The sequence below is a fragment of the Siniperca chuatsi genome, linkage group LG13 (genome assembly GCF_020085105.1).
Source record: "Siniperca chuatsi isolate FFG_IHB_CAS linkage group LG13, ASM2008510v1, whole genome shotgun sequence".
Classification (NCBI taxonomy): Eukaryota; Metazoa; Chordata; class Actinopteri; order Centrarchiformes; family Sinipercidae; genus Siniperca; species Siniperca chuatsi.
The window spans coordinates 955,092-982,574 of NC_058054.1; the positions used below are offsets into that span (position 1 = coordinate 955,092).

At 43.5% G+C, this 27,483-nt stretch overlaps 1 protein-coding gene and 3 gene segments (V, D, J or C); 3 read left to right on the plus strand and 1 right to left on the minus strand.

Moving 5' to 3' along the window:
* Positions 1-1,906: 1,906 nt before the first annotated feature.
* On the minus strand, positions 1,907-4,587 carry LOC122886879. The gene is made up of 2 exons (XM_044219665.1): positions 3,760-4,587; positions 1,907-2,042 (listed from the first exon to the last, which is right to left on the minus strand). Exon 1 carries the CDS (start codon positions 4,585-4,587, stop codon positions 3,964-3,966), a length of 624 nt encoding a protein of 207 aa, XP_044075600.1. The 3' UTR covers positions 1,907-2,042; positions 3,760-3,963.
* A 1,736-nt stretch (positions 4,588-6,323) lies between these two features.
* On the plus strand, positions 6,324-7,882 carry LOC122886924. The segment is given in 2 exon segments: positions 6,324-6,388; positions 6,479-7,882. Coding segments are annotated over 2 exon segments (420 nt in total).
* Positions 7,883-8,318: 436 nt separating this feature from the next.
* On the plus strand, positions 8,319-26,048 carry LOC122886895. The segment is given in 2 exon segments: positions 8,319-9,494; positions 24,761-26,048. Coding segments are annotated over 2 exon segments (444 nt in total).
* On the plus strand, positions 19,271-20,357 carry LOC122886908. The segment is given in 2 exon segments: positions 19,271-19,703; positions 19,792-20,357. Coding segments are annotated over 2 exon segments (432 nt in total).
* Positions 26,049-27,483: the final 1,435 nt, after the last annotated feature.

Below are 27,483 nucleotides of genomic sequence, written 5' to 3' on the forward strand. Positions count from 1 at the left end.
ACAGGAAAAAGTACTAGAAAAAATATAATACAATACACTATAAAAACTATAAAAACAGGTCAGAAAATAAATGAAGTACCAGGTGGGTATAAGTATAAAATAAAATAAGTGGGAAGTACCAAGTGGGTTTACCCGTTGATGATGATAATACGGTATAATAATACAGTGTAATAATATAAGTAATAAGTAGTAGTGCAACAGCAGTAATGGAGGTATGAATAATAAATAGGAAAAACTAAATATTGCACTGGAGTATTAACACAGAATATTGCACAATTATTTCAAGTATGGCAGAGATGTAATGATCAATGTCCAGATGAGTGACTTCGGGTCATACAGACTAACACTTAGAGGGAAGAGTTGAAGAGTTTGATGGCCACAGGCAGGAATGATTTCCTGTGGCGCTCTGTGGTGCATTGTGGGGGGATGAGTCTTCCGCTGAAGGTGCTCCTTTGTTTGACCAGCACGTCATGGAGCAGGTGGGAGACACTGTCCAAGATGGCGTGTAGTTTTTGCCAGCATCGTCCTCTCTGACACCACCGCCAGAGAGTCCAGCTCCAGCCCCACAATGTCACTGGCCTTACGGCCAGTTTGTTGAGTCTGTTGGCGTCCGCTACCCTCAGCCTGCTGCCCCAGCATGCAACAGCATACAGGACAGCACTGGCCACCACAGACTCATAAAACATCCTCAGCATTGTCTGGCAGATGTTAAAGGACCTCAGCCTCCTCAGAAAATAGAGGCAGCTCTGGCCCTTCCTGTACAGAGCTTGAGTGTTCTTAGCCCAGTCCAGTTTATTGTCCATGTGTACTCCCAGGTACTTGTAATCCTCTACCATGTCCACACTGACCCCCTGGATGGAAACCGGGGTCGCTGGTGCCTTGGCCCTCCGTAGATCCACAACCAGCTCCTTAGACTTTGTCGCATTGAGCTACAGATGGTTCTGCTCACACCATGAGACAAAGTTACCCACCACAGCTCTGTACTCAGTCTCATCACCACCGCTGATACATCCCACCACAGCAGAGTCATCAGAAAACTTCTGAAGGTGGCAGGACTCTGTGTGATAGCTGAAGTCCGTGGTGTAGATGGTGAAGAGGAAGGGAGAGAGGACAGTCCTCTGAGGGGCCCCAGTGTTGCTGACCACGCTGTCTGACACTCAGTGCTGCAGGCGCACGTGCTGTGGTCTGCCAGTCAGGTAGTCCACAATCCAGGACACAAGGGGGGCATCCACCTGCATCGCTGCCAGCTTCTCCCCCAGCAGGGCAGGCTGGATGGTGTTGAAAGCACTGGAGAAGTCAAAAAACACGATTCTCACCGTGCTTGCTGGCTTGTCCAGGTGGGTGTGGCTAAGCAGGAAGATGGTGGCATCCTCAACTCCCAGCCAGGGCTGGTAGGCGAACTGAAGGGGGTCCAGGAGGGGTCTGACCATGGGCTGCAGCTGTTCCAGCACCAGTCTCTCCAGGGTCTTCATTATGTGGGAGGTCAGTGCCACCGGTGTGTAGTCCTTGGAGCCACTGGGACGCGGCGTCTTTGGCACAGGAACGAGGCAATGTCTTCCACAGAACAGGGACCGTTTAGTTTAATAGTGCCATGTACGGAGGCTGAGAATCCGGCTAAAACAACCGACACCTCGGCCAAGTGGAGGGATGGGACCGGAGATAGAAACATTTTTTGCCCCAAACTGGAGCCAGGGGTCCTCAGGGACGCTGACTGGAGCAGGAGCAAAAGCGGCGGCAGGAGCAGCATCAGCCGGATAGGGAGCAGTATCCATCTCTTCAGCACTTGTGGTAGTGACTTGTGTAGGACCTTAGAGGATAGTGTCCAAGTGCCTCTCAGCCTCCTGGATTTTGTAGAGCATGGAAATTCTTTGCTCCAACTCAGTGATCTTCTTGCCAAGACAGATGCAGCTCTGGCAGCCAGATGGTGAGGTAAGTGGAGCCATGGCTTCTTGAGCGTCTGCTCAACTTAAAATCCAGATGTCTGATTTCTAAAAGTCCACACTAAACATATCATGTGGTGTTCTTCAAATGATGGTCATCTCCTATAGAAACAAACAATCAGTGATTGGTTAATGATCAGGAAGTAATTACAACAAGTAACTCTAAAGTTTTTCTTGTATCATAACACAAACTGATGTATATTAAGAGTTGTTGGATGGTACCTGTGTAGATGAGTAGATAAATGAGACAGTATCACATGTCTGAGAGCACCAGACCAAAATCAGTCACAGCGTTGACTGGGAGAGTCAAAGTAACTGACCACAAGTCATCCAACACCATAACAAAGACAAGACAAGACATTAAGACAAGATGGCTTCTGATCATTGCTAGGGCTGATTTAATATATAAAATATTAATTCTAAGATTTCTCCACTGTAATTTCAGGAACTATAAAACGTCCTCCATGTTCCCAGAATAAAGACCAACTCTTCAGGTAACCAAGCTTCCTTCGAGTGTGACCTGCCTTGGTCTCACAATGGTACGAAGAACTGAAACTGGACATTCAGTAAACATTTCTCTGAGGCAGAGCTGCTCTGGATGCACAAATTATCTCACTGGCTCTGTTGAACTTTTCTAAAAAAGGTGATTCTCTGGCCCCGCCCACTGACCTTTGTCTCAACCAATGAGATTATTTCTGTCTCCAGAGCAGAAATGTTTGAGGAACCTGATGTTGAGGAGAAGGGCTGTGCAGCAGAGAGGCTGTTTAGTGTTTTCATTCTACTGCAGTGGAAGAACATTGCTCATCTGCTGTCTGCCTGGCTTTAACAACTCCAAAGACATGTTGCTTTACCTCTTTTTACTTTTCTCTCACTTTATAGGTGAGTGTTAGAACAGAGATGAAAGTCTTATTTAACCTGCTGCATTAACCAGATATTTGGTCTACATTTCATAACTACAGGTTTATCTGTGTAAGGTAACAACTTCCATGATCGAAAAAGACATTTGGTTTATTGAATGAATCCAAAAAGTCAAGAACCTCTGTTGAGTCTCTGGATGTCAGAATCTCTTGCAAAATAACTGACATGAATGACTCATTTTGCAGCCCTGGGTTCCATGAACAGCATAAAGCCAGAAAGTCCTGAACAACATGTTGCAGAGGGAGGAAACATCAACCTGAACTGTAAATATGAGGGTGCTATCTACAATATCCAGTGGTACCGACAATACCAGAGATCCAGACCAGAGTTCCTGCTCTCCATCACAGAGGGAGGATCGATTCATCCAAGTGATTCTGATTTCTCAGCTCACATTAACAAAACAGAGAAACGTGTCGATCTGCAGATCTCCTCTGCTGCAGTGACAGACTCTGCTGTGTACTACTGTGGTCTGCAGCCCACAGTGACAGGAAACACCAAGACTCTGTACAAAAACCTTTGGAGCAAAGACAACAGAATACTCCACAATGTCCACTAGAGGGAGTCACACACTGTTAACCTTCAGTGATATGTGATGATACAGTCTAGAATCATGGACACCTCCTCCACAAGTTGTTCCCTCAGTTATATATACAGCCTTTATTTAATCAGGTTGTCTCACTGAGATCAGACAGACCTGAGTACAGCAGGTAGAGAGAAACACAAGCTAAAGGACAGACAGCATCAGAGACAGACGTCACAGATCATCTGGTCTTATGGAGATGATGGTGGAGAGTGTTGTCTTACACGGTCCAAAACCTTCCACAGGTGTGAAACTGGGTTGAGATCAGGTGACTGTAAAGACCGCAGCATTTTATTCACATCGTTTTCATCCTCATCAAACCGTTCAGTGAGCCGTGCTGCACCGAAGCATCTGCATCTGATGTGTTTCTCCACTCTTTTATTCAGCTTTATCTTTACTTTGACCCCCGTCTGTAGCAGGAAGCAATGCAGGGGCCACCCATGGATGCATCATTTCATGGGTGTCATTTTCAGATGACACCTGGGATGGTGATGGGGAAGAGGAGGTCTGGAGCTGCTAGCAGCTTTAGAGACCATTGTGTCCCAGGGCTCTGTCTTTCAGGGTCTTTGCAAATATCTTCACCCGCTCTCTGTGTAGATGGAGTCCATCATAGAGGTCCCAGGTGCCAATGGTTGGGTGGGCCAGGTGGACGTTGGGTAAGGTGGCACATCCTCTTCTGATCTCCATATTAATGTCATGGATGACATGAGGAGGGGTGTCCGTCCTAGGCAGTAGGGTAGAGACCACAATGCAGGTGTCACGGAACTCCTTACTGACCTGCTCCGCCATCTTCCTCACCGCCTCAGCAGTGTCTTTACGGAGGCTGTGTAGGTCATTTGTTCCTGTGTGGATCACCAGGCATTGAGGGCTCTTGAGGGTCTCCTTTTTCAAAAGCTTCATTGCCTGACCGGTGGTGCTGCAGCGTTTAGATAACATTTTCTTACCAGGAAAACGCTTGTTTGTGTCCAGGAATTTCCCATGAGAGCCAGCCAGCAGGACCACTTGTGGGGCTTCCTCTTCAGGCTGAGTGGAGCGAAGCTGGGATGGGCAGAGCTGGCTGTGTGGATGTATCAGCAGGTGCCAGGGTGCAGAGCAGAGAGGGTGGGACAGAGACAAGGCAGGGAGAGTCTGTGTCTCAGTACTTGTCATTGTGGGGACTGATGAGAGTTGGTCTGTTAGGTGTTGGACTTGCCTGGTGAAGCTCCTTTCTCCATTCTCAGCATCCTCCTTCACTTTGGCTAACTGAGCACACTGTTCTCTAGACTTCCTCTGAGGTCAGATGTCAAGGCCTTGTTGTCACTCTTGAGCTGCTGGAGCTCCTCTTTAAGCTGCTGTAGAGTGTTGTCTGGGTGGTCAGACAGCCTGGCTTGGGTCAGCTCTTTGAATTCAGCAATTCCAGCTCCAGCAGGGCCATACTCTCCTTCAGCTGGTTGGTTGCGCTGGCAAGTCTCTGTCTGTCTCTCTCTGCTCTCTCTGAAACAGATGTTGTACATACAATAAAAACATAGATCAACAGAAGATTTGTGATATTAAAATAGGTACAGATAAGACTAATAATTATATAATATAATAATCAATTGTAGACTTGCAGTTAAAATACAAATACAAAAAGTGAAAACTAAGCACTGCAACATTTTCTCTCTCTCAGCATTATAGGTTCCCAGAGCCAGTTACCATGGTAATTGACCTTGAATTTAAGTTCTCTCTCTTTCTTTGGATGATGTTTTTATACTTTGTCCTGATTTGCTGCCAAGTTCGTTTTACACTACTGGTACCGCAGCTAATAATGATGTGTCGGCTATATGAGCCAGCTCCTTTAAGTGAACGATGGGAGCCCGCTCCCGCCTGAGAGCCAACTAGAACAGAAATATTTTTTGTTTCATATTATATCATAGAAATTAAACTGAAATCCAATGTGTCTGTCTAGAGTTGTGTACTTATTTATTAAACAACTAGGATAGTTATTCTTGATATATCCCACTTTTTAACCATCAGTATGACCACAGACGAAGAATCTTGCGTATTTAATTCTTGCAACAAATAAAGTAACTGGGGCAGTGACCAGCAGAAGTGCTACTAAATGAAGACTGATTGGTCAGTATTGCTTTTTGCTGTAATGTTTTTTTCATATTCTTCATAGTGTTTGTCAAGCAGGGTAGCAGGGAAAGGACCCAAATGCAGACAGGTAGGCAGAGCAGGTGCAGATCAACCATTTAATGATAAACACAAAAAAGGCTTACACCTATTTCAGGCAGTCCAATTAACAATTCAGACAGAGAGCAGGCAAGCAGTCTTGAACAAAAGAAACAAAATCCAACAGTGGACAGTCAAAATCCAAAAATCCACAAACACACAAAGTGCAGGGAACCAACAAACCAGGGCGCTCGACAGCGGTGCAACATACAATGACAAACTGATTCTGAACAAACGAAAGACTCAGACTAAATACACTTAGGCAGGGGCGACACCAAGACACAGATGCAACTAATCAGGGTGGGGCAAACAATCAAAACTGGAGGGAAAAGCAGCATTGTTCAAATATTCATTCTCAGTTAACTTGTAATCGTTCTGATAAGAAATATTAAAGGGGCCGTAGCAGGTTCACAACAATTAGCAGCTTTTATATGTTAGGGAACAAAGTGAATCAAAGGAAAGGAAACATATCAGCTGAAATTTCCAATGACGCCTACATACAAGACAAGTTATACTGGGAAAGGAGAGTGTCAGTAAAATGGGCTGAGTGTAAAGTTGTCAGTTGGGGAATAACACAGGGCTGTGAATGAGCCCTGTCACTGTGATCAGGCTCCTCCTTCTGATCCACCAACTTAGTGTTGATGAAGACTCAACAGAGATCACAGCCTTCTTTATACTCGCTGTAGCTCACAGTTACTCAACACTGCAGTTATGACGCCTCTGTTCATCTCAGTGTTGCTGGCTGCTGTGTGCCTTGGTATGAACATAACTCTGTTTCTTTGACATCAATCCAACACTGACATGATTCTTTAACAGCACACTGATACTGTTTGTTGCTGTTTTACAGAATGCAGAGCACAAAAAGACAACGTGCTGCAAGCAACAGAAGATGTGACTGCTACTGAAGGAGAGGCAGTAACACTTGGCTGTCTATATAACAGCAGTTCAACAAGTCCAAATCTCTTCTGGTACAAACAGGATGGAGACAACAGCCCCAAATTCATATTGAGCCGCTTTAACACAGAGGACGAGTTTAAGGAGAGATTTTCATTCACACTGGATTCCATCTTAAGATCAGTTCCTCTGAAGATCCAGAAGCTTCAGCTGTCTGACTCTGCTGTGTACTACTGTGCTCTGCAGCCCACAGTGACAGGAAACACCAAGACTCTGTACAAAAACCTTTGGAGCAAAGACAACAGAATACTCCACAACGTCCACTAGAGGGAGTCACACACTGTTAACCTTCAGTGGTTTGTGATGATACAGTCTAGAATCACTTTACTCTCAGACAAGATTGTGATGGAAAGCTTTAGAAATAAAACCACTCACAACTTGTTATCTCTGAACATTTAATTACATTTCACCAGAGTAACCATGACAACATTTAGTGAGATCTGTTCAAATCTTACAGGTATAAAATATTTTGAGAAGAACTACAATAGGAAGAAGCCATTTTTAAAGCAGATTAGACCATTTTGTTGTAAATCCAGATTCAAAAATATCTTTAATGTGATGTTTTTCAAAGGACGTCGTTTCCTTTAGGAGCAAAACTAAAAATATATATCTTATGTCTATAACTAGGTAATACCTTGGAAGATATTACTAGCAGTTGAAGTGTTTTAGAATCATGTAATTACAAATAATTAATCTGTAATGTTTGAACAGATTCATGTACAGTTCCCAAGGTTCTTTAAACTATACATATTAACAAAGCAATGAGGTCGGATGGCATGTCCACTTTTCTTTGAAGGACATTTGCTGAGCGACTCAAACCGGCCCGGCATCGACTCTTCCAGCTCTCTACAGATAAACACTCGCTGCCAGAGCTCTGGAGAACATCCGTTATAGTTCTAGTTCTCAAAAAGTCTTGTCCTCAGGAAAAGAACGATTGTAGGCCAGTTTAACTTCCAATGTCATGAAATGCTTGGAGAGGTTCATGACAGGAACTACGTAGGGAGGTGGAGCCATCCCTAGATCAGTACCAGTTTGCTGACATGAGAAATCGCAGCACAAATTATGCAATTTCCAAAATACTGCAGCCTGTTATGAAGCACTTATAAAGCTCTGCTGCATATGCCACAATGCTTTTTATTGATTTTGTTCCTTTAACACTAATCACCCACACACCCTGCTTCAAAAATGTGTTCAGTTGAAGGTGAATCCATTTTTGATTAAGTTGTATTACTCTTTATTTATCAAACAGGTCCCAACAAGTGAAATTAATTCAGCCCTCTCTGATATAACAGTAAGGAATACAGGGGCCCCCAAACGATGCATCAGATTATGTTTACGCTGTATACAAACAACTGTTTCAGCTCCCAACCAAATGAATTTGTAGTGAAATTCTCAGATGACACTGCTATGCTCAGTTTACTCACAAGCGACTCCAACATTACAAGCTATAAAGCTGAAGCTGACCAGTTCGTGGACTGGTGTGATGAGCATCATGTGCACATCAATGTACTACAAACTGAAGAAACTGTGTTAGATCCCAGATGAGTTGGAGATCATAGTTCTGTTGCCATACATGACATCAGACAGGTCACTTATTACAGATATTTAGGGGTTCACACTGATAGTGACCTTAGCTGGAACGCTCATGTTGAAAGTTTCTGTGCGAGAATCCATCAGCGCGTCCATTTTGTATAGAGCTATAGAAGTCTATTTTATGTCATGTTATTACCAGCAGTCAAGTTTAAGACTCAGATATTGAGCACTTTTTTTTTACTTTTGAGCATTCTAGTATTCAGCAGGCCAACAGGATTTTATCTGAGCCTGCTCCTGTGTTGAACTCTGAATATGTGCCAAAAAACTCTGAAAGGAGGTACAGGGTCCTCTTGTCTAAGCACAATCATTACAAACCTTCATTTGTCAGGTAAACTTAATAATGGGTGACTCCTGGAGGACACACAGAGGAGGGAGGCACTCAGATAACTGCAGGTTTTGGATCATGTGTTTGCTTGTGATTTATGTACTAAGGTGTGTATGCTTTGAGATGTATGCCTTTGAATTTTTAAAGTTTGTAACAGAGAAAATGGTTTTGTGACTCATTTGCTTCGTTGTTTTATCTCAGGCTAGCGTTTGCATGTGTGTTTTTATTTAAAGTGTTTTATTGTGATGTTTGGTTTTGTTGCAGCAATTCCCTTAATCCAAGACACTTTTCTCCTATTTGAGACAATAAAAGTAACCTAAACCTTTTATCCTTAAGAAGTAAATGATTAAAATGTCCATTCTGTAAAAAACACAGGTTCTGACTCAGCATCTGACAAGTATATAGGATCCAGTCTGGACATTTGTAAAATAAACATGCGCCCATGAAATAATGTAAAACACAAAATAAAATTCATGGATGCCGAAGTAACGATCAATCATGAAACTATAGAGGGAGAATTTGACAGATGCCAATAATCTTCCTCTTTGAAGGTGATTTACTTTTGTAAAGTCCTCTCATGATTTGATAAGCCCTCAAATGTGACACTAATGTAAAAATATGAATGATATTGATTGTCATGTGTAATTGAATAGTAGTACATCGTCTGAGTAAAACTTTAACTCAGTCAGGACCTTCACATGTTCTGTCAAGTGTCAGTCAGTGTTACCTTATCAGCTACTTCTTACCTGATGGAAATGATTTAATTTAGTGACTAGCAGCACCACAGCAGAGACAAACACACTATTTACCAGAGTTGTGTGAGGAAGGAGGGAGGGATTAAAGGAGGAGAAAAACTGTGACTCAAGTACAGAAAAGACACAAACTTTCACAGTGGTGTTTCATACAAAAACCAGACAGATTCTCTTTATCTTTAAGATGCTGTCAGTGAACTTCAGTCTGTTTGTGACTTTGTTTCTGCTCACAATAAGAGGTAGGTGAGATAATCAACATTAAAACAGATTCATTGATAAAAACTTTCAAATCATTAAGTTACAGAGTTATTTCATCCTTCAGGTGTCAGCTGTGAAGAACTCACTCCAGATAACGATGAAGAGTCCAGTTTAGAAGGCAGCACTGTTACTCTGTCCTACACATACTCCAAAAAAGCAACTGGTGGTAATGAGTTCTATTGGTATCAACAATATCCAGGAAAATCACCAGAGTTCCTCATCTCTCATTCAGGAACAGGAACGATATTTAAAGAATCTAATCCAGGGACTGCAGATTAAAGTGGAGCAAAACCAAATCAATCTGCAGATCTCCTCTGCTGCAGTGACAGACTCTGCTGTGTACTACTGTGCTGTGAGGCCCACAGTGACAGGAAACACCAAGACTCTGTACAAAAACCCAACAACAGAATACTCCACAAGGTCCACTAGAGGGAGTCACACACTGTTAACCTTCAATGTATTTTATGATACAGTCTGGACTCTTCTCTCTCATGAGACACAGCTGTGATGAAGAGCTTCAGAAATTAAACTAATTTGACGTATGCGTCTCCTCCTCCTTCATGGCAGAGAACTGTTTGATTCCAGCTGTGAACATCAGACCAAACACAACTCACAAAACTTCTTCACACTGAACATTAAGTTGCAGCGTTTCATTTCTGTCAACATGGAAAAACTCGCTGCAGTTATGTTCTTTTTCACTCTCGTAGGTATGTATGTTTCTGACAAGAAAGCCTGAAATACGAAGCCTTTTTCAAAGCATCACAGATCCTGTTTGGATATTGTTTTATATGAAGTTCACAATTGAACTTTTCAAAGATTCAGTGATCACTTCATCACTAACAACTGCTCACTAAACTGTTTAACAGCATAATATGTTTTAACAGAAAAATGTCATTGTGTGCTGTTTTTCAAATGAAGGATTTCTCCCTTTGGAACAGAACTCTAAATATAACATGTTGTTTCCCTCACTAGGTAACAGCTTGGAAGATGATATTACTGCCAGCAGAGCTGAAGTGTTTTCATCAGAGGGCCGTAGTGTTACTCTGTCCTGTAACTATTCAGTTAAAGCTGAGAATCTCCAGTGGTATCGACAGGATCCTGGATCAGCTCCTCAGTTCCTTCTCCTGATCACTGATACCAAAGAGCCTTCAGTGCTGAAAGCAAAACCTCCACACCCTCGACTGACTGCTAAACTGAATGAGGAGAGAAATCGAGTGGATCTGCAGATCTCCTCTGCTGCAGTGACAGACTCTGCTGTGTACTACTGTGCTCTGCAGCCCACAGTGACAGGAAACACCAAGACTCTGTACAAAAACCTTTGGAGCAAAGACAACAGAATACTCCACAACGTCCACTAGAGGGAGTCACACACCGTTAACCTTCAGTGATATGTGATGATACAGTCTAGAATCATGGACACCTCCTCCACAAGTTGTTCCCTCAGTTATATATACAGCCTTTATTTAATCAGCTCGTCTCACTGAGATCAGACAGACCTGAGTACAGCAGGTAGAAAGAAACACAAACTAAAGGACAGACAGCATCAGAGACAGATGTCACTACACAGATCTGAAGATGAAAGTTTATATTATATCATCTGGTCTGATGGAGATGGTGGTGGAGAGCGATGTCTTACACGTTGGCCCAAAACCTTCCACAGGTGTGAAACTGGATTGAGATCAGGTGACTGTAAAGGCCGCAGCATTTTATTCACATCGTTTCCATCCTCACCAAACCGTTCAGTGAGCCCTGCTGCACTGAAGCAGCTGCATCTGATGTGTTTCTCCTCTTTTTTATTCAGCCTTTTCCTTTACTTTGGCCCCCCGTCTGTAGCAGGAAGCAATACAAGGGCCACCCATGGATGCATCAATTCATGGGTGTCATTTTCAGGTGCCACTGCTACGCTCAGTTTACTTACAAGCAACTCCAATATTACCAGCTATAAAGCTGAAGTGGACCAGTTCGTGGACTGGGGTCAGGTTTAAGGCTCAAATATTTAGTCTGGTTTACGACGGCTAAGAAGATTATGGGAACACCCACACCCCTCAACCCCCAAGACACTTTTGAGCAGTCTAGGCCTACTACTTGGCAGGCCAACAGGATTTTAGCTGATGCACCTATCCTAGTGGTGCTGAAAAGTGGAAAATATTAGACAACAAAAGAAAATCTCTAAATAGTCTCCCAGAAGTGACTTCTTTCTTTGGTCCAGCATCTGTAACAGGCCTGACGACGACTGCACCTGCATCACTGTCACAGCATGCTAGCAAACAACTGGGGCTAATGATACGGGAGATTCTGCTAATCATAACAATGGAAATGAAAACCCTTCTACTCAAACAGATGGCGATAATGATAAACAAGCACCACACAATGACACTCCTACAACTGAGACAGGTGAGGGAGATGCCACCACCAGCACTCCAGACTGGGATAAGGCCCCACTAGCATATTACTTATTTCAGAATCAGAATCAGAAATACTTTATTGATCCCCGTAGGGAAACTCTTTGTTACAGCAGCTCGACTTTACGTCAGTGCACACAGGAGAAAGTACTAGAAAAATATAAACACTATAAAACAGGTCAGAAATAAATTAAGTATCCTGTCGGTATAAGATAAACTAAGTGTCGAGTACCAAGTGGGTTTACTGGTTGGTGATGAAAGTACAGTCTAAAATACAATGTAACTCCTTATGTAAAAAATAATATTAATAAGCGGAGGTGCATGTACTGTCGAAGAGTAATTGAGGTATATAGTATCGAAGAGTAATTGAGGTATATAGTATCAGTAGCAATAAATAAGAAAAAAACTAACAAGGGGAAAACTAATATTGCACAGAAGTATTACACAGAATATTGCACAACTATTATTAATTATGGCGGAGATGTAATGCTCAATGTCCAGTTTAGTGACTTCGGGTCATACAGACTAACACTTAGAGGGAGGAGTTAAATAGTTTGATGGCCACAGGCAGGAATGACTTTCTGTGGCGCTCTGTGGTGCATTGTGGGGGGATGAGTCTTCCGCTGAAGGTGCTCCTTTGTTTGACCAGCACGTCATGGAGCGGGTGGGAGACACTGTCCAAGATGGCATGTAGTTTGGCCAGCATCCTCCTCTCTGACACCACCGCCAGAGAGTCCAGCTCCACCCCCACAATGTCACTGGCCTTGCGGATCAGTTTATTGAGTCTGTTGGCGTCCGCTACCTTTAGCCTGCTGCCCCAGCATGCAACAGCATACAGGATAGCACTGGCCACCACAGACTCAAAACATCTTCAGCATTGTCCGGCAGATGTTGAAGGACCTCAGCCTCCTTAGAAAATAGAGGCGGCTCTGGCCCTTCCTGTAAACAGCTTGAGTGTTCTTAGCCCAGTCCAGTTTGTTGTCTAAGTGTACTCCCAGGTACTTGTAATCCTCCACAATGTCCACACTGACCCCCTGGATGGAAACCGGGGTCACTGGTGCCTTGGCCCTCCGCAGATCTACAACCAGCTCCTTTGACTTTGTCGCATTGAGCTGCAGATGGTTCTGCTCGCACCATGAAACAAAGTTCCCCACCACAGCTCTGTACTCAGTCTCATCACCACCGCTGGTACATCCCACCACAGCAGAGTCATCAGAAAACTTCTGAAGGTGGCAGGACTCTGTGTGGTAGCTGAAGTCTGTGGTGTAGATGGTGAAGAGGAAGGGAGAGAGGACAGTCCCCTGAGGGGCCCCAGTGTTGCTGACCACGCTGTCTGACACACAGTGCTGCAGGCGCACGTGCTGTGGTCTGCCAGTCACGTAGTCCACAATCCAGGACACAAGGGGGCATCCACCTGCATCGCTGCCAGCTTCTCCCCAGCAGGGCAGGCCGGATGGTGTTGAAAGCACTGGAGAAGTCAAAAAACATGATCCTCACCGTGCTTGCCGGCCTGTCCAGGTGGGTGTGGATGCGGTTAAGCAGGTAGATGATGGCATCCTCAACTCCCAGCCGGGGCTTGTAGGCGAACTGAAGGGGGTCCAGGAGGGGTCTGACCATGGGCCGCAGCTGTTCCAGCACTAGTCTCTCCAGGGTCTTCATTATGTGGGAGGTCAGTGCCACCGGTCTGTAGTCCTTGGAGCCACTGGGGCGTGGCATCTTCGGCACAGGAACGAGGCAAGATGTCTTCCACAGAATGGAGACCCTTTGAAGACTCAGGCTCAGGTTGAAGACATGCTGAAGGACTCCACAAAGCTGGGGGGCACAGGCTTTTAGCACCCCGGGGCTAACGCCATCGGGGCCTGCAGCCTTGTTTGAGTGGAGCCTCATCAGCTGTCCTCTCACCTGGTCAGCAGTCAGGCACACAGCAGAAGTTACAAGTGGGGAGGGGGTCGTCGGTCTGGAGAGGCCGTTAGCCTGATGGGAAGGGGGGAGCAGAGTACTCAGAGGAGCTTGAGGGCCGACAGCAGCTGAGTTAGAGGGGGGATGAGCAGGAGCCGGTGTGTCGAATCTGTTTAAGAACAGATTAAGTTCGTTGGCCCTGTCCAAGCTGCCTTCAACTCCTCTGCTGCCAGTCGGTCTGAAGCCAGTGATGGTCTTCATGCTGCTCCAGACCTCCCTCATATTGTTCTGCTGGAGTTTCCGCTCCAGCTTCCTCCTATACTTCTCCTTGGCTTCCTGATTTTCACCTTTAGGTCAGCCTGGATTGCCCTCACCTCCTCCCTATTACCATCAGTAAAGGCCCTCCTCTTGGCATTCAGAATGTCCTTGATGTCCTTTGTTACCCACGGTTTGTTATTTGGATAACAATGGACCATCTTGGTTGGGACACTGCACACAGAAGTTAATGTAGCCAGTAATGCACTCAGTGAGCCCGTCAATGTCCTCTCCATGAGGCTCACAGAGTGCATCCCAGTTTGTCACCTCAAAACATTCCTGCAGTGTCTCATAGGCCTCCCCTGACCATCTCCTCACTGTCCTTGTGGTCACAGGCTGCCTTTTAACCAGAGGCACATAGCAGGGTTTGAGGTGAACCAGGTTGTGGTCTGACTTACCCAGAGGGGGGAGGGGGGAAGAGCTGTATGCATCCTTAACGTTAGCATACATCAGGTCCAGTGTCCTCTCCTCTCTAGTAGGACAACTCACATACTGGGTGAAATTAGTCAGTGTTGTTGAAACACTGACATGGTTGAAGTCACCCGAGATTAAAATGAGTGCACTCCGGTGTTAAGTCTGTAGTTGTGCTATGGCGGTGTGAATGGCGTTGCACGCCGATGCCGGGTTAGCAGAGGGGGGAATGTAAACAGCCACAACAATGGCATGTGAAAATTCACGTGGCAGATAATATGGCCAGAGTCCATTGAACAGCTAACAGTTCAATGTCCGGGCTACAGATACTCTGCTTGATAGTAATGTGACCAGGGTTACACCATCTGTTGTTAACCAGAACAGCAAGCCCGCCGCCTTTCCGCTTACCGCTCCCGGTGTGATCCCTGTCGGCCCGAACAGTCTGAAAGCCGTCAACGCAAACTTTATGGTCCGGGATATCCTGGTGTAGCCATGTCTCAGAGAAGCACATCAAACTACACTCACTGAACTCCGTCTGACTCCGGGCTAACGCCGTTAGCTCGTCCATTTTATTCGCCAGCGATCTCACGTTGCCCATGACGAGAGAAGGCAGACACGGCTTAAATCTCTTATTCTTAAGTCTCTTTTGTCTGCACCCCTCTCTCTTCCCTCGCCGCTTTGTTCCACCTCTGCATCCTCGGTGTGTCCTCCTCCAGATCTCAGTGGGGACATCGGTAGTCCTGGGTGCCATGCTGCTCGGCTTCAGCGCGATCAGCTGTTCCCTGGTGTAAACAATGCGGCCAAACAGCTGATCTGCAGCGGTGCCCCAACCGAGTAGCAGAAGAAGAAGTTCCACGGCGAAAAAAAGTACAAGAACACTTTCTACTCTCATTTTCGCAAAGAGCGTAGTTTAAATTACACTTACACACAAGTTACTCAAGTTTGGAAGAAAAAAGGAAAGTTAAAAGTTGGAAAAAGTAAGACGACGAGACGGAGCTACGGCAACAGGCAGCATGCGGGCTGGCGCATGCGCACAAAGAATATTTATATTTACTACAACACGTATTAATATTACTGCTACCATTACATTATTATGTGGAATTTGCATTGTGCTACTGTATATTTTTTCTCTCTATCTTTCTCTGATGGTTGCCCATCCTGAGTCTGGTTCTGCTCGAGGTTTCTGCCTCTTAAAGGAAGTTTTTCCTTGCCACTGTCACCAAGTGCTTTCTTATGGTGTGGTTTGGTTGGGTCTCTGTAAATAATATTACGAAGAGTACGGTCTAGACCTACTCTTTAGGAAAAGTACAATGAGATAACTTCTGTTGTGAATTGGCGCTATATAAATAAAATCAAATTGAATTTAATAGCATTCACAGAGACCAATCCGGCACATTGGCCAACCCCTTTTACCAGTGACCAATGGATCAATATTGTTAGGAGAGTTCAGTTAAGGGACATTAACTTTCCACAGAGTCAATCATGCCATTGTTTTACCAAGGACAGATATTTTATTAAGATGAAAAATGCAGAAACCATTCGTAAGTCATGGTTAGTGTACTCACAATCATCCGATTCACTCTTCGGTGACTGCTGTACGCTTTTTGGCCAGCAAAGACGAAGTCTCACTTGAGGAGGATTTCAGAATGTGGGAGCGACTGACTCTCACACTCACGCATAGCCATTGACATCACTTACCAAGAAATGCAAATACTGGGAAAAAAAACACTGGAGTGATGTCATGAAGAGGTTAATTACCATAGTCTGTCACCTTGCAGAATGAAACTTTGCTTTCCGTGGCCATAGTTCCACCCTACATGAAATTCATAGGTCTGGTGGAGCTGCTCGCCGAGTTCAATCCAGTGATGAGCGAACACGTCAGATGGAGATAAGACACTGGATGCAATAACAGAGAGTAAACTAATCAAATTGCTACTCTTTCATAATGGACGGCACCACTAACGCTGCACACAGAGCAACTCTGTGATACTGTGGTTTGTCAAATGCCAAGTCGGTGTCAGGACTACTGTTAGCGAGCATTTAATCAGGTTCCTACCAGTGCTTAACACATCAGGTGCAGGTGCAGGATTTGATATGTGAAAATGCAGGGCGCAGGCATATAACAACGAGAGCAATATGCGATCGGGGGTGGAGGGTGCACCAGCTACAGTCTAAACCTAGTCATGGTGGATGCTGCAGTATCAACAGTGGAGTCTTTGAGCTTCTTTGGGGTGCTGCAACATATATAGATATTGTTTGAGTACAGTATTTAATAAGTAATTCATATGGTTGCCATGTGTAATTGAATAGTAGTATATCGTCTGAGTAAAACTTTAACTCAGTCAGGACCTTCACGTGTTCTGTCAAGTGTCAATCAATGTTACCTTATCAGCTACTTCTTACCTAATGGAAATGATGTAATTTAGTGACTAGCAGCACCACAGCAGAGACAAACACACTATTTGTCAGAGTTATGAGAGGAAGGAGGGAGAGATTAAAGGAGGAGAAAAACTGTGACGCAAGTACAGAAAAGACCCAAACTTTCACAGTGGTGTTTCATACAAAAACCATGCAGATTCTCTTTATCTTTAAGATGCTGTCAGTGAACTTCAGTCTGTTTGTGACTTTGTTTCTGCTGACAACAAGAGGTAGGTGAGATAATCAACATTAAAACAGGTTCATTGATAAAAACTTTCAAATCATTAAGTTACAGAGTTATTTCTTCCTTCAGGTATCAGCTGTGAAGAACTCACTCCAGATAACGATGAAGAGTCCAGTTTAGAAGGCAGCACTGTTACTCTGTCCTACACTTACTCCAAACAAGCAACTGGTACTGATTATTTCTTCTGGTATCGACAATTTCCAGGAAAACCACCAGAGTTCCTCATCTCTCATTCAGGAACAGGAACATTATTAAAGAATCTAATCCCGAGACTGCAGATTAAAGTGAAGCAAAACCAAATCAGTCTGCAGATCTCCTCTGCTGCAGTGGCAGACTCTGCTGTGTACTACTGTGCTCTGACGCCCACAGACCAGGAAACACCAAGACTCTGTACAAAAACCTTTGTAGCAAAGACAACAGAATACTCCACAACGTCCACTAGAGGGAATCACACACTGTTAACCCAATACGTCCATTGAACTGATGAGAGGAACTGAAAAAATAACATCAAGAGGTGATTGACCAAAATCTGTCCTGTAGGAGTCACACACTGTTAACCATCAGTGATATGTGATGATACAGTCTGGATTCTTTGCACTGATGACAGAAAAATGAAGCCTAAATAATAAAACAAAAATGAAGGAGAGTGTTTTTATCCCTTGTTGTCAGCAGTTTCATGTGGGAACAATGGAGAGAAAATAGTTCCCACATGATACTGCTCACAACAAACCTGTGGATTAGCTTGAGTAACCGGGTCATGATTTCTGGAAAGAGACTTTGTTGTCGAGTTTTTCAAATGTAGTTTTTTTGCCGCTTTGAGCTCCACAAGCCGAGTGCCATATAGTCCCATTATATTCAAAACATGCAGGCATCTCTACGGCCGATACCTCCAAAACTCGGCAACTCACACCAAAACAATCCAGATGGATAAACAGCTCTACAGGTAAGAGGAGAAATATGTATGTTTGATTTTAGGGTGAACTGTCCCTTTAATGGCATCTTTTCTTCTTCTGTGGCCTGATTCTGTTTGGCCACTAGATGCCACTGTAACTGCTGTTAATCCAAGCTGACCACAGGTACTGTTTCTGAGTGATGGAGCAGGTTACAAGTGTCTCACATGAACATTTGAAGCTTTCAGGTGGTTCAGAAGAGTTTTATTTTAAGATTACTCTCAGTAACCGTTTACATTTATTCTCAAAAGAAATCTCTCATATTCAGCAGAAGTTGGCTGACTGAACTGTCACAGTGAGATAATGTGGACCAAATGATGCCTCTGTGCTACATGCATTTCAGTCTTGAGGAGGAATTAGTTTTTGTATCCAACATGAGTGAAACATGATGTATACGATGGTGACGGCAGCATCAGTGTCATTTCCAGAGTGGAAGGTAGAGGTAGTGTAACTGAGAGAAGTGAAAATACAGAGCTACGAGGAGACGGAGAGATTCAGGGAGGAGCTGAGCTGTTACTGAACTATAGGAGAGAGAGGAACTTCCACATTCAGCAGAGTTCAATACACAAACCAGAAACATTACCTTTATTCAACATGCTGTCACTGGACTATTATGGACTTTCTCTACTGTTACTATCCATTCTAACAGGTGTGTTAGATTATGCAGCAAGAAAACATTTAACATCGGAACGTGAATCATTTATTGAGATTTTAACAACATGAAATAACAGAGTTATCTCTTCCTTCAGGTGTCAGCTGTGAAGAACTCACTCCAGTCAAGAATGAAGAGTTCAGTTTAGAAGGCAGCACTGTTACTCTGTCCTACAAATACTCCAAACAAGCAACTGGTGGTGATTATTTCTTCTGGTATCGACAACATCCAGGAAAACCACCACAGTTCCTCATTTCTCATCTAGAATCAGGAGAAATAGATAGAGGATAAAACCCGAATGGATCTGCAGATCTCCTCTGCTGCAGTGACAGACTCTGCTCTGTACTACTGTGCTGTGAGGCCCACAGTGACAGCAAACCCACAGTCTCTGTACAAAAACCTGACAACTCCTCACTGAAGATTTACACACTTCAGCTCCTCCTTTACTGTACAGCAGAACCACCAAGTGGACACTGACAACATGGTTCACTGAATAAATGCAATTGTTTAACAGCAGTTACTTCTGCTGACATCTTCATGAAAAAAGATCCAATCCAGTTCATTGTTTGTGGGATTCTTAACTCTCTTTAGACAGAAGCACTTGACAAGGAAGTCCTTTTTAACCACAGTTTGTGTTCCTATCATTGTTGATAAGATGTGGTTAACAGACATGTTGTCATGATCTCCAAATACGCTCATTCAGAGCCATGACAATGATTTCATTGTGCTAAATGAGATGTAAAAGTTGAGAGTTCCTCAATAGATGATGAAGAGGAAGGGCCAATGATGTGAAGGCCCAGATCCATCAGAGTATCAATGTTCTTCCTCTCTCTCCTCCCCTCTCACTGCAGACATGAAACACTGGCTGAGAAACATCCTGATTGTGACTCTCTGGCTAGGTAACTCTTTAAACCTGCTGACTGTTCTCCTTTAATCAATCATCTTTATTGATTCAGCTCTTCCTCTGCATGATCTCTTCTTCCCCAGAGTGTAAAGGAGAAGAGAGAGTGATCCAGCCAACAGGAGATGTCATTGCTACTGAAGGAGACACAGTTACACTTGGCTGTACATTTGAGTCAAGTTACCCAAATAATTATCTCTTCTGGTACAAACAGGATGGAGACAACAGCCCCAAATTCATACTGAGCCGAATTAAACTGGACCAAGGGAACACACCAGATGAGTTTAAGGAGAGATTTTCATCCACACTGGATTCCACCTTAAGATCAGTTCCTCTGAAGATCCAGAAGCTTCGGCTGTCTGACTCTGCTGTGTACTACTGTGCTCTGCGGCCCACAGTGACAGGAAACACCAAGACTCTGTACAAAAACCTTTGGAGCAAAGACAACAGAATACTCCACAACGTCCACTAGAGGGAGTCACACACTGTTAAACCAATAAGTTCATTGAACTGATGAGAGGAACTGAAAAAATAACATCAAGAGGTGATTGGCCCCGCCCATTGAGCTTCAACTCAACCAATGACATTATTTCTTAGTCGTTCTACTGCAGCGGAAGAACATTGCTCATCTGCTGTCTGTCTGACTTTAACAACTCCAAAGACATGTTGCTTTACCTCTTTTTACTTTTCTCTCACTTTACAGGTGAGTTTAAGAACAGAGATTTAAGTTTTGTTTAACCTGCTGCATTAAACAGATATACACAACCTGTATTTCAGAACTTTTCTCATTTCTTTGCTCTGACAGAATGCACATCATGTTTTCATCATCTTGTAAAAATGAGTTAATGGAGTTCTACTTTTTTGCATTTTGCTGTTTCTGTCCGCAGAGTAACTCTGTACAGCTGACATTTTCCACTGTCTTCTCCTCTCAGCCTCATGAACAATGTTAGTCTAACGGCTTAATTTTCTCTACTTTTTCCAGGACTAACAGCTGGAGACAAAATCTCTCCTGTAGGAGATGAAAGAGTCAGTGAAAGAGAAGGAGAATCTGTCACACTCACGTGTGAATATCAGACAACTTCAGATGATGTTTTCCTTTACTGGTACAGACATCATTCTGACCTTCAGGCACCTCAGTTTATACTCTGGAAAGGAGCAAAAGAGAACACAAATGAATACATCCCTGATAATCGATATGGATCTCAAACATCACAAACATCAACTGAACTGACCATCACAGGCCTAACCCTGGCAGACACAGCTCTCTACTACTGTGCTCTAGACACACAGTGATACAAAGTGTAGAAGAGGCTGTACAAAAACCTGAACACAGATATCTGACTGCTCTTCAAAGAGGAGGGAAGTGGGATTCAAACCACAGCTTCATATCAGATGGATTCTGCTAATTCCTGTTTTATCAGAGTCACTGTGGTTACAGCTGCTAATGAAACACTGTGGGAGGGTTCACATGAGCAGCAAATCCACATCAATGAGAAACCAACTGGATGATGCTTCAAACACAAGACTCCATGGAAACAAAAAGCAACTAAATACATAAATAACTGGTGATCTAACACACCAAGAAAAAAAGTCTGGATTCAGTAATAATTTATATTTTCAGGCATTAAAATCTACAGCGTACATCCAGTAGTACCACAGTTCACCAGTTGAAGAGTAAAAGTGGCAGATTTCAACCAACAGCAGCTCTTAAAATAACTCCACCAGCTTTGCTGTCGACCTGACACTGCTGGAGAAAATGACAAGTTCCAACTTTCACCTTTAAAGCAGAGTCTAATCTGTCATTTTCAATCCAAAAGACAAAACAAATATGGAAAGTCTGATTCTGTCTAAATATTCAGTCCTCTCAGTTCATGTATAATTTGTATGGTGAAACAAATTAAGTGGCAGCAGCAGTTTCAGAATCATCAGCAGCTTTAATACTTACAGGTAAAAGTTCCAATTGTAGAACAGAAGACGTCTCAGCTGAATCGACCAGCGACGACTACATGCAGGATGAGGTAACACTGTCTAATGGAAAACTCAGGTTAAAGACACTATGTGTAGGTTTTTAAAGCCTGCCTCTTTTCTGCCCCCAGTGGTAGCAAACAACCAGTGGACACTGAGATGAATACACTGAAAGCAACAACATGAGCCACATTTTTTCTGTAACTGGGCGCAAACACAAGTTCAACCTCCTGCCACACCTGGGTGTGACCAACTAATTATTACAATTCTGGAGTCCATCGGACGCAGCACAAACCAGGTGCAGTGCAGCACTTGAGTTTAGGTTGGAAGAATGGCTGAAAACAGTATTTGTACGAGCAACACACTCAACATGTGGCCTTTCTGCTGCAGAATCCCTGAATTCAGTGACATGTTGGAAACAATATTGGTAAAACTTGGCATTTGCAATAAGAAGTCACCTGAGCAGGGGGACATGTAAGCACAGTTTTAGGTCAAAATGAGTATAAGAATTGCAGTGCGCCACCTGATCAACATATACACAACCTCAGCTGTGCCGCTCTACCTACCGATCGTACTCTCATACAACGGATCATAGATATTGTCATAGTTAGCCACATCTCTCTCCGTGTCCTTGTGCGCTCTAGTGTTGCTCTCCTCTCCCTGTGTTCCTTGTCAGTCCTCTATTCATCGCTGGGTGTGTGTGTGTGTGTGTGTGTGTGTGTGTACTGGTCTGGGCGGGGCGCCCCGGTTCTCCCTCCTGCTGCTGATCACCGGCACACCTGACGTTCATCATCCAATCAGTCTCCACAGTATATCTACCTGGCTCTACCATACAACCAGTGCCAGATCGTCTCAGTATACCAGTATGGTACCTTCGCTATGGCTCCTACCTCGACCAGGTTAAGTTTCTTGTTACTCGCTGTTGTTATCTCTCGTGTAACCTTATCTGTCTCTGCCACAGAGTTATTCCCTGCCGGTGATCACAGCCACCGTGTCCTCTCTGATCTCTGCAAAGCCACACTACACGAGCCATACTCAGAACCTACACTCACCATCTCCGTCCTCTGAGCCCAGTTGGTTCTCCATGGACTGTGTCAACTGTCAGGTTCAAGATACCTAGAACATTTAAATCATATACAAGGAAAGAAAGACAAAGGCATTAACTTAAGTTTTACTCGAGGAGAGTAAGCATAGATGCATTCAGTTACATCTCCTACTCACTCTGAAGTGCATCCATGCAGCCTCCTCTTTTTTATTCAGTTTAGGAGATTCCCTGTTACATAGTTTTCTAAGGGGTGGGGGAAGTATATACTGCTACAATAAGAAAAGAAACAAAGTGATGTTGTCAGGTCTATCTCGTGAGAGCGGCCTTGGTGGCAGCCACAACTCATGAGACCATCTGGTGCGGTGTCAGCCTGCCCTGTCGGTATGGCAGGGTGCATTCCTGTTAATCTCACAGACACAAGTTTAATAACACACATATACACACAGCATTGCTGTGTACTTTAAAGGCTACTAAGAACAAAACATAAATGGGATAACTTATGTACATTTTTATTCTAACAAACAAACATCACTACTGGCTACAACGGGCTACACCTGTGATTGTTTGCCGTATTATAATAAAGACAGTTACTACTACGATCCATTTCTCCACTTCACTGTGTTCTGCATTTGGGTCCGTAGATTCTGTAACACGACAGATATCTAACTAAAAATAATGCATCATTTTTCGTGCATATTCGGACCTTCGTCGTCATGGTAACAAACACGTGGTTAATGTTGTGAAACGGTCATAGTTTAGTTAGGCTTAGGCACCAAACTACTTGGTTAGGTTTAGGAAAAGCTCATGGTTACGGTTAAAACAATTAAGTAACTCACAGTAAGTCACGTGACTTAACTTATGTACGTTACATAACTTACGAACGTAACTTACATTCATAACTTAACTTTGACTTTTGGTTTCACATGGGACACGAACCCCGGTCTCCTGGGTGAAAGTCCTGTGTCCACCTCCCTACATGGACTTTGACGCTCTTTATACATTATGCCACTAGAGGTCGCCGCCTAATGATAAATGTAACTGCCTCACGGCTCCTTATTACGTGGGTTATATACTAATTATAGTGCATTATTTCTCGTAGGTATAACTACGAAAAGTGACTGAGAACAGCCTCACCTACCTCAGCACAAGGGAGTTGGTCTGGAGCAAAAATCACCAGGTACATGCAATAATGAAGTCCTGTTGGTAGAAAATGACTTTGAAAGTGCATCTGAGAGATGGCTGGATCGCTACCAGACTGATTATACAACCCATAAATTAATACAATTTTCACCAGTATTTAACTCGACTCCCCGGGTATTAACTACATTCCCATATACATATTGGTTTTGTTAAACAATAATTAGGGAACCTTGCCGACCACAATGGTGGCAAAGTTTATCCCAAGACCTTGTGCAAAACAAGTTACAGGAACATAAAACTGCTTTGGAAATAATGTTAATTAGCTGATATATTCTTTGCCGAACTGTCTAACTCAGAAATCTTGTACAAAAACATGCGTAGAAAAATTATAATCAGCTGGTCAAAGGGTATAAGAATTTTAGAATGTGATATCATTTGAATATTAATTATAGAGCCTCCATGAGGAGTGTGAGAGTATATTTAACAAGATTCCTTATTTACTGGATGATGATTGTGTAAAAGTGTATTAAAAAGAAAACCCACCAGAATAACAGAGGTTTATCTCTCTGGGCTTTAAACTGTCAAATATATTGGTGTTGGTAACATACAGTGATGTGAGAGGAGGAATAGGTCGAGGGAGGAGCAACACTGTCAGAACAGAGCAGAACAGAAAAGGACTCCTACTGTCAGATGCATTCAATATCTAAACCAGACAGGACACAGATACTGTCTGTAAGATGATGTCACTGCATTACTGTGTCATTTTCCAGCTTCTTCTGACCATACTAAAAGGTAGGTTAAAGCAGGAAGAATAAATACCTTTAAGGGATCTGTTTCCTAGAAACCACTGGAACAGACAATCAGAGTTTAATATCGTCATTAACAACATTTCTCTCTTCCTTCAGGTGTCAGCTGTGAAGAACTCACTCCAGATAACAATGAAGAGTTCAGTTTAGAAGGCAGCACTGTTACTCTGTCCTACAAATACTCCAAAAAAGCTGATAGCAACGATAATTTCTTCTGGTATCGACAATATCCAGGAAAACAACCAGAGTTCCTCCTGTACATCTCAGGGCTCAACTTTACAAGACCAGCAGAGTCTCTAGAATCAGACACAAAGTTCTCTACTAAATTGTCTGGAGAAAAACATCTGGATCTGCAGATCTCCTCTGTTGCAGTGACTGACTCTGCTCTGTACTACTGTGCTGTGAAGCCCACAGTGACAGGAAACACCAAGACTCTGTACAAAAACCTTTGGAGCAAAGACAACAGAATACTCCACAACGTCCACTAGAGGGAGTCACACACTGTTAACCTTCAATGGTTTATGATGATACAGTCTTCAATCACTTTACTTTCAGTCAAGATTGTAACGTAAAGCTTTAGAAATGAAACGTCTCATAGCTCATTCACTCTGAACATCAAATTACATTTCACGAAAGTAACCAATACCAAGTACAAAATACCTAAGAAACAGATTTGACCATTTTGTTGTCCAGAGGTGTCATTTCTTCTTCAAAGAATGGTTTAATGTTATTTAAACAACATTTGATTTAATCTATTTTAGGAACAAAACTTAAAACATCTTAAGTGCATAACTAACTTGAAAGATACTAAGAGTTTTGAAGTGTTTTTGAATCATGTCACAGAAAAGGATGACAATTATTAGTTGTTGGATGGCAGCTGTATAAAATGAGGTGTTGTTTATATAAATGAGAGACTATCACACAGCAAATCCTCTGACAACCAGTCTAACAGCTGAGAGGCCTCCACCAATGGAGTCCTTTCTCACCACTGCTGTTTGATCCTTCGGGAGTAAAGGATTAAAATGTCCATTCCGTAAAAAACTCATGATGTCAAGGTTCTGACTCAGCATCTGCCAAATATATAGGATCCAGTCTGGACATTAAAGCTTTTGTAAAACAATCATGGTCCATGAAATAATTGTCACAGTCTGTCTTGTTCTCTCCAGTCACTCCCCTTCACTCTGCACTCCCTCACCTGAGTATTAATTCCCAGCACCTGTCACCCATCGCACACCTGCACGTAATCAGCCACTCCACTCACCTATATAACCCAGCTCCTCACTACAGTCAGTGTCCGGTCTCGTTAATGCCACAGGACAGAACGCTAGTTCCCCTGACTTTGTTAACGCCTTGGACTCTATCTACCTGTACGGATTATACCACATACCCCCAGTATCTCTTCTCCGGTTCCTACGTGCTCCTGTCCTCCGAGTCATTCTCTTCGGCTCCAGTCTCCGTGTGTCTCCAGGCCTCCGTGAGTTCTTCTCTCCAGCTCTGGGTCCCTTGTGTCTCTCTTCAGCATTGAGTGTTTCTCCAGTCTCCTAACCCGTGTGGATCTTCTCCTCTGTGCTCCGCCACCTCCATTCAAGAGACTGTATACTTCCCTCCATTCCCGATCTTCGCACCTATGTTAAAATAAACTATACTATACCTGCCTTGTGTCTCCGGCCAGTTCTGTCCGTAACAAGAATTCACAAACCAAAATAAAATTCATGGATGACCAAGTAACGATTGAGAATTTGACAGATGCCAACAATCTTCCTCTTTGGAGGTGATTTATTTTTCTAAAGTCCTCTCATGATTCAAGAAGTCCTCAAATGTGACACACATGTAATAATGTGATGGCCTCTCTGTCTGTCTCTCATATCTACCTCTCTCTAGTTCTCTCCAGTTGTCTGTCTTCCAGGAGTGCCAGTGTTAAGAGGACCGTCAGAGTTGGTTGGCTGTACCTGGAGAGGGAGTGTCCTAAGGATATAAAAGTGCTGCTATCCTAGGAGTTTCTTTAAACTGCAACAAGACTAGCTCACACAACTCTTCAAAAGTCTGAACCTCAGAGGCCAGCCACCATCGACCAAAAGGAGTGGACAGCTCTCGCGCAAACTCTATATGGGTCTGCTTCTCATATTTCTTTGCATCCCTGAATTTCTGCCAGTGAGCCTCAGGTACCAGTTTAAATGCTTTCAAAACCGCTGTTTTCACCTTGAAATATTTTATACTGTCTGATAGAGGCAAAGCAAAATAAGCTTCCTGAGCCTTCCCAGTCAACACACACTGTAACAGCAGGGTCTGCTCAGGATCACTCTACTTCCTGTTTTTAGCCAACCTCTCAAACAACAAGAAAAATGTATCTGGATCCTATCTAGAAATCTGGGAATCAATCACAAGCAACCAGAGACATCAAAATGTGAATAACTGGCTCTACAGGGTTCCAACTCTTTATTTCTGATTCTGAACTCTTTAACTGCTGAGGGATCAAGGATCTTACCTTCCTCGACCAGTTCCAGCTTGTAATGCTGTAACTGCTAACGTTCTTGCTCCTGCTGTAGCTCAGTCTCGCATATTTTAGCCTCTCAATTTCAACAGCTTGTTCCTGTACACGAATAGCCTGTTCTCGTTCCAGAGCCTTTTCCTCATGTTTCAGTTCACATTTGTGCTGCAAAATCAACAGCTCCTTTTGCTGCTCAAAAGTCAGAGCTACTCCAACCCAAGCTACAGGCTGCACACATTTCACAGACTGCTCAGGAAGACTCAGTCAATACTCTTTACCACAGCAGACAAACCCCCAACTGAACAAGCTTTCCTTTACTGCAAAAAAGTTATTG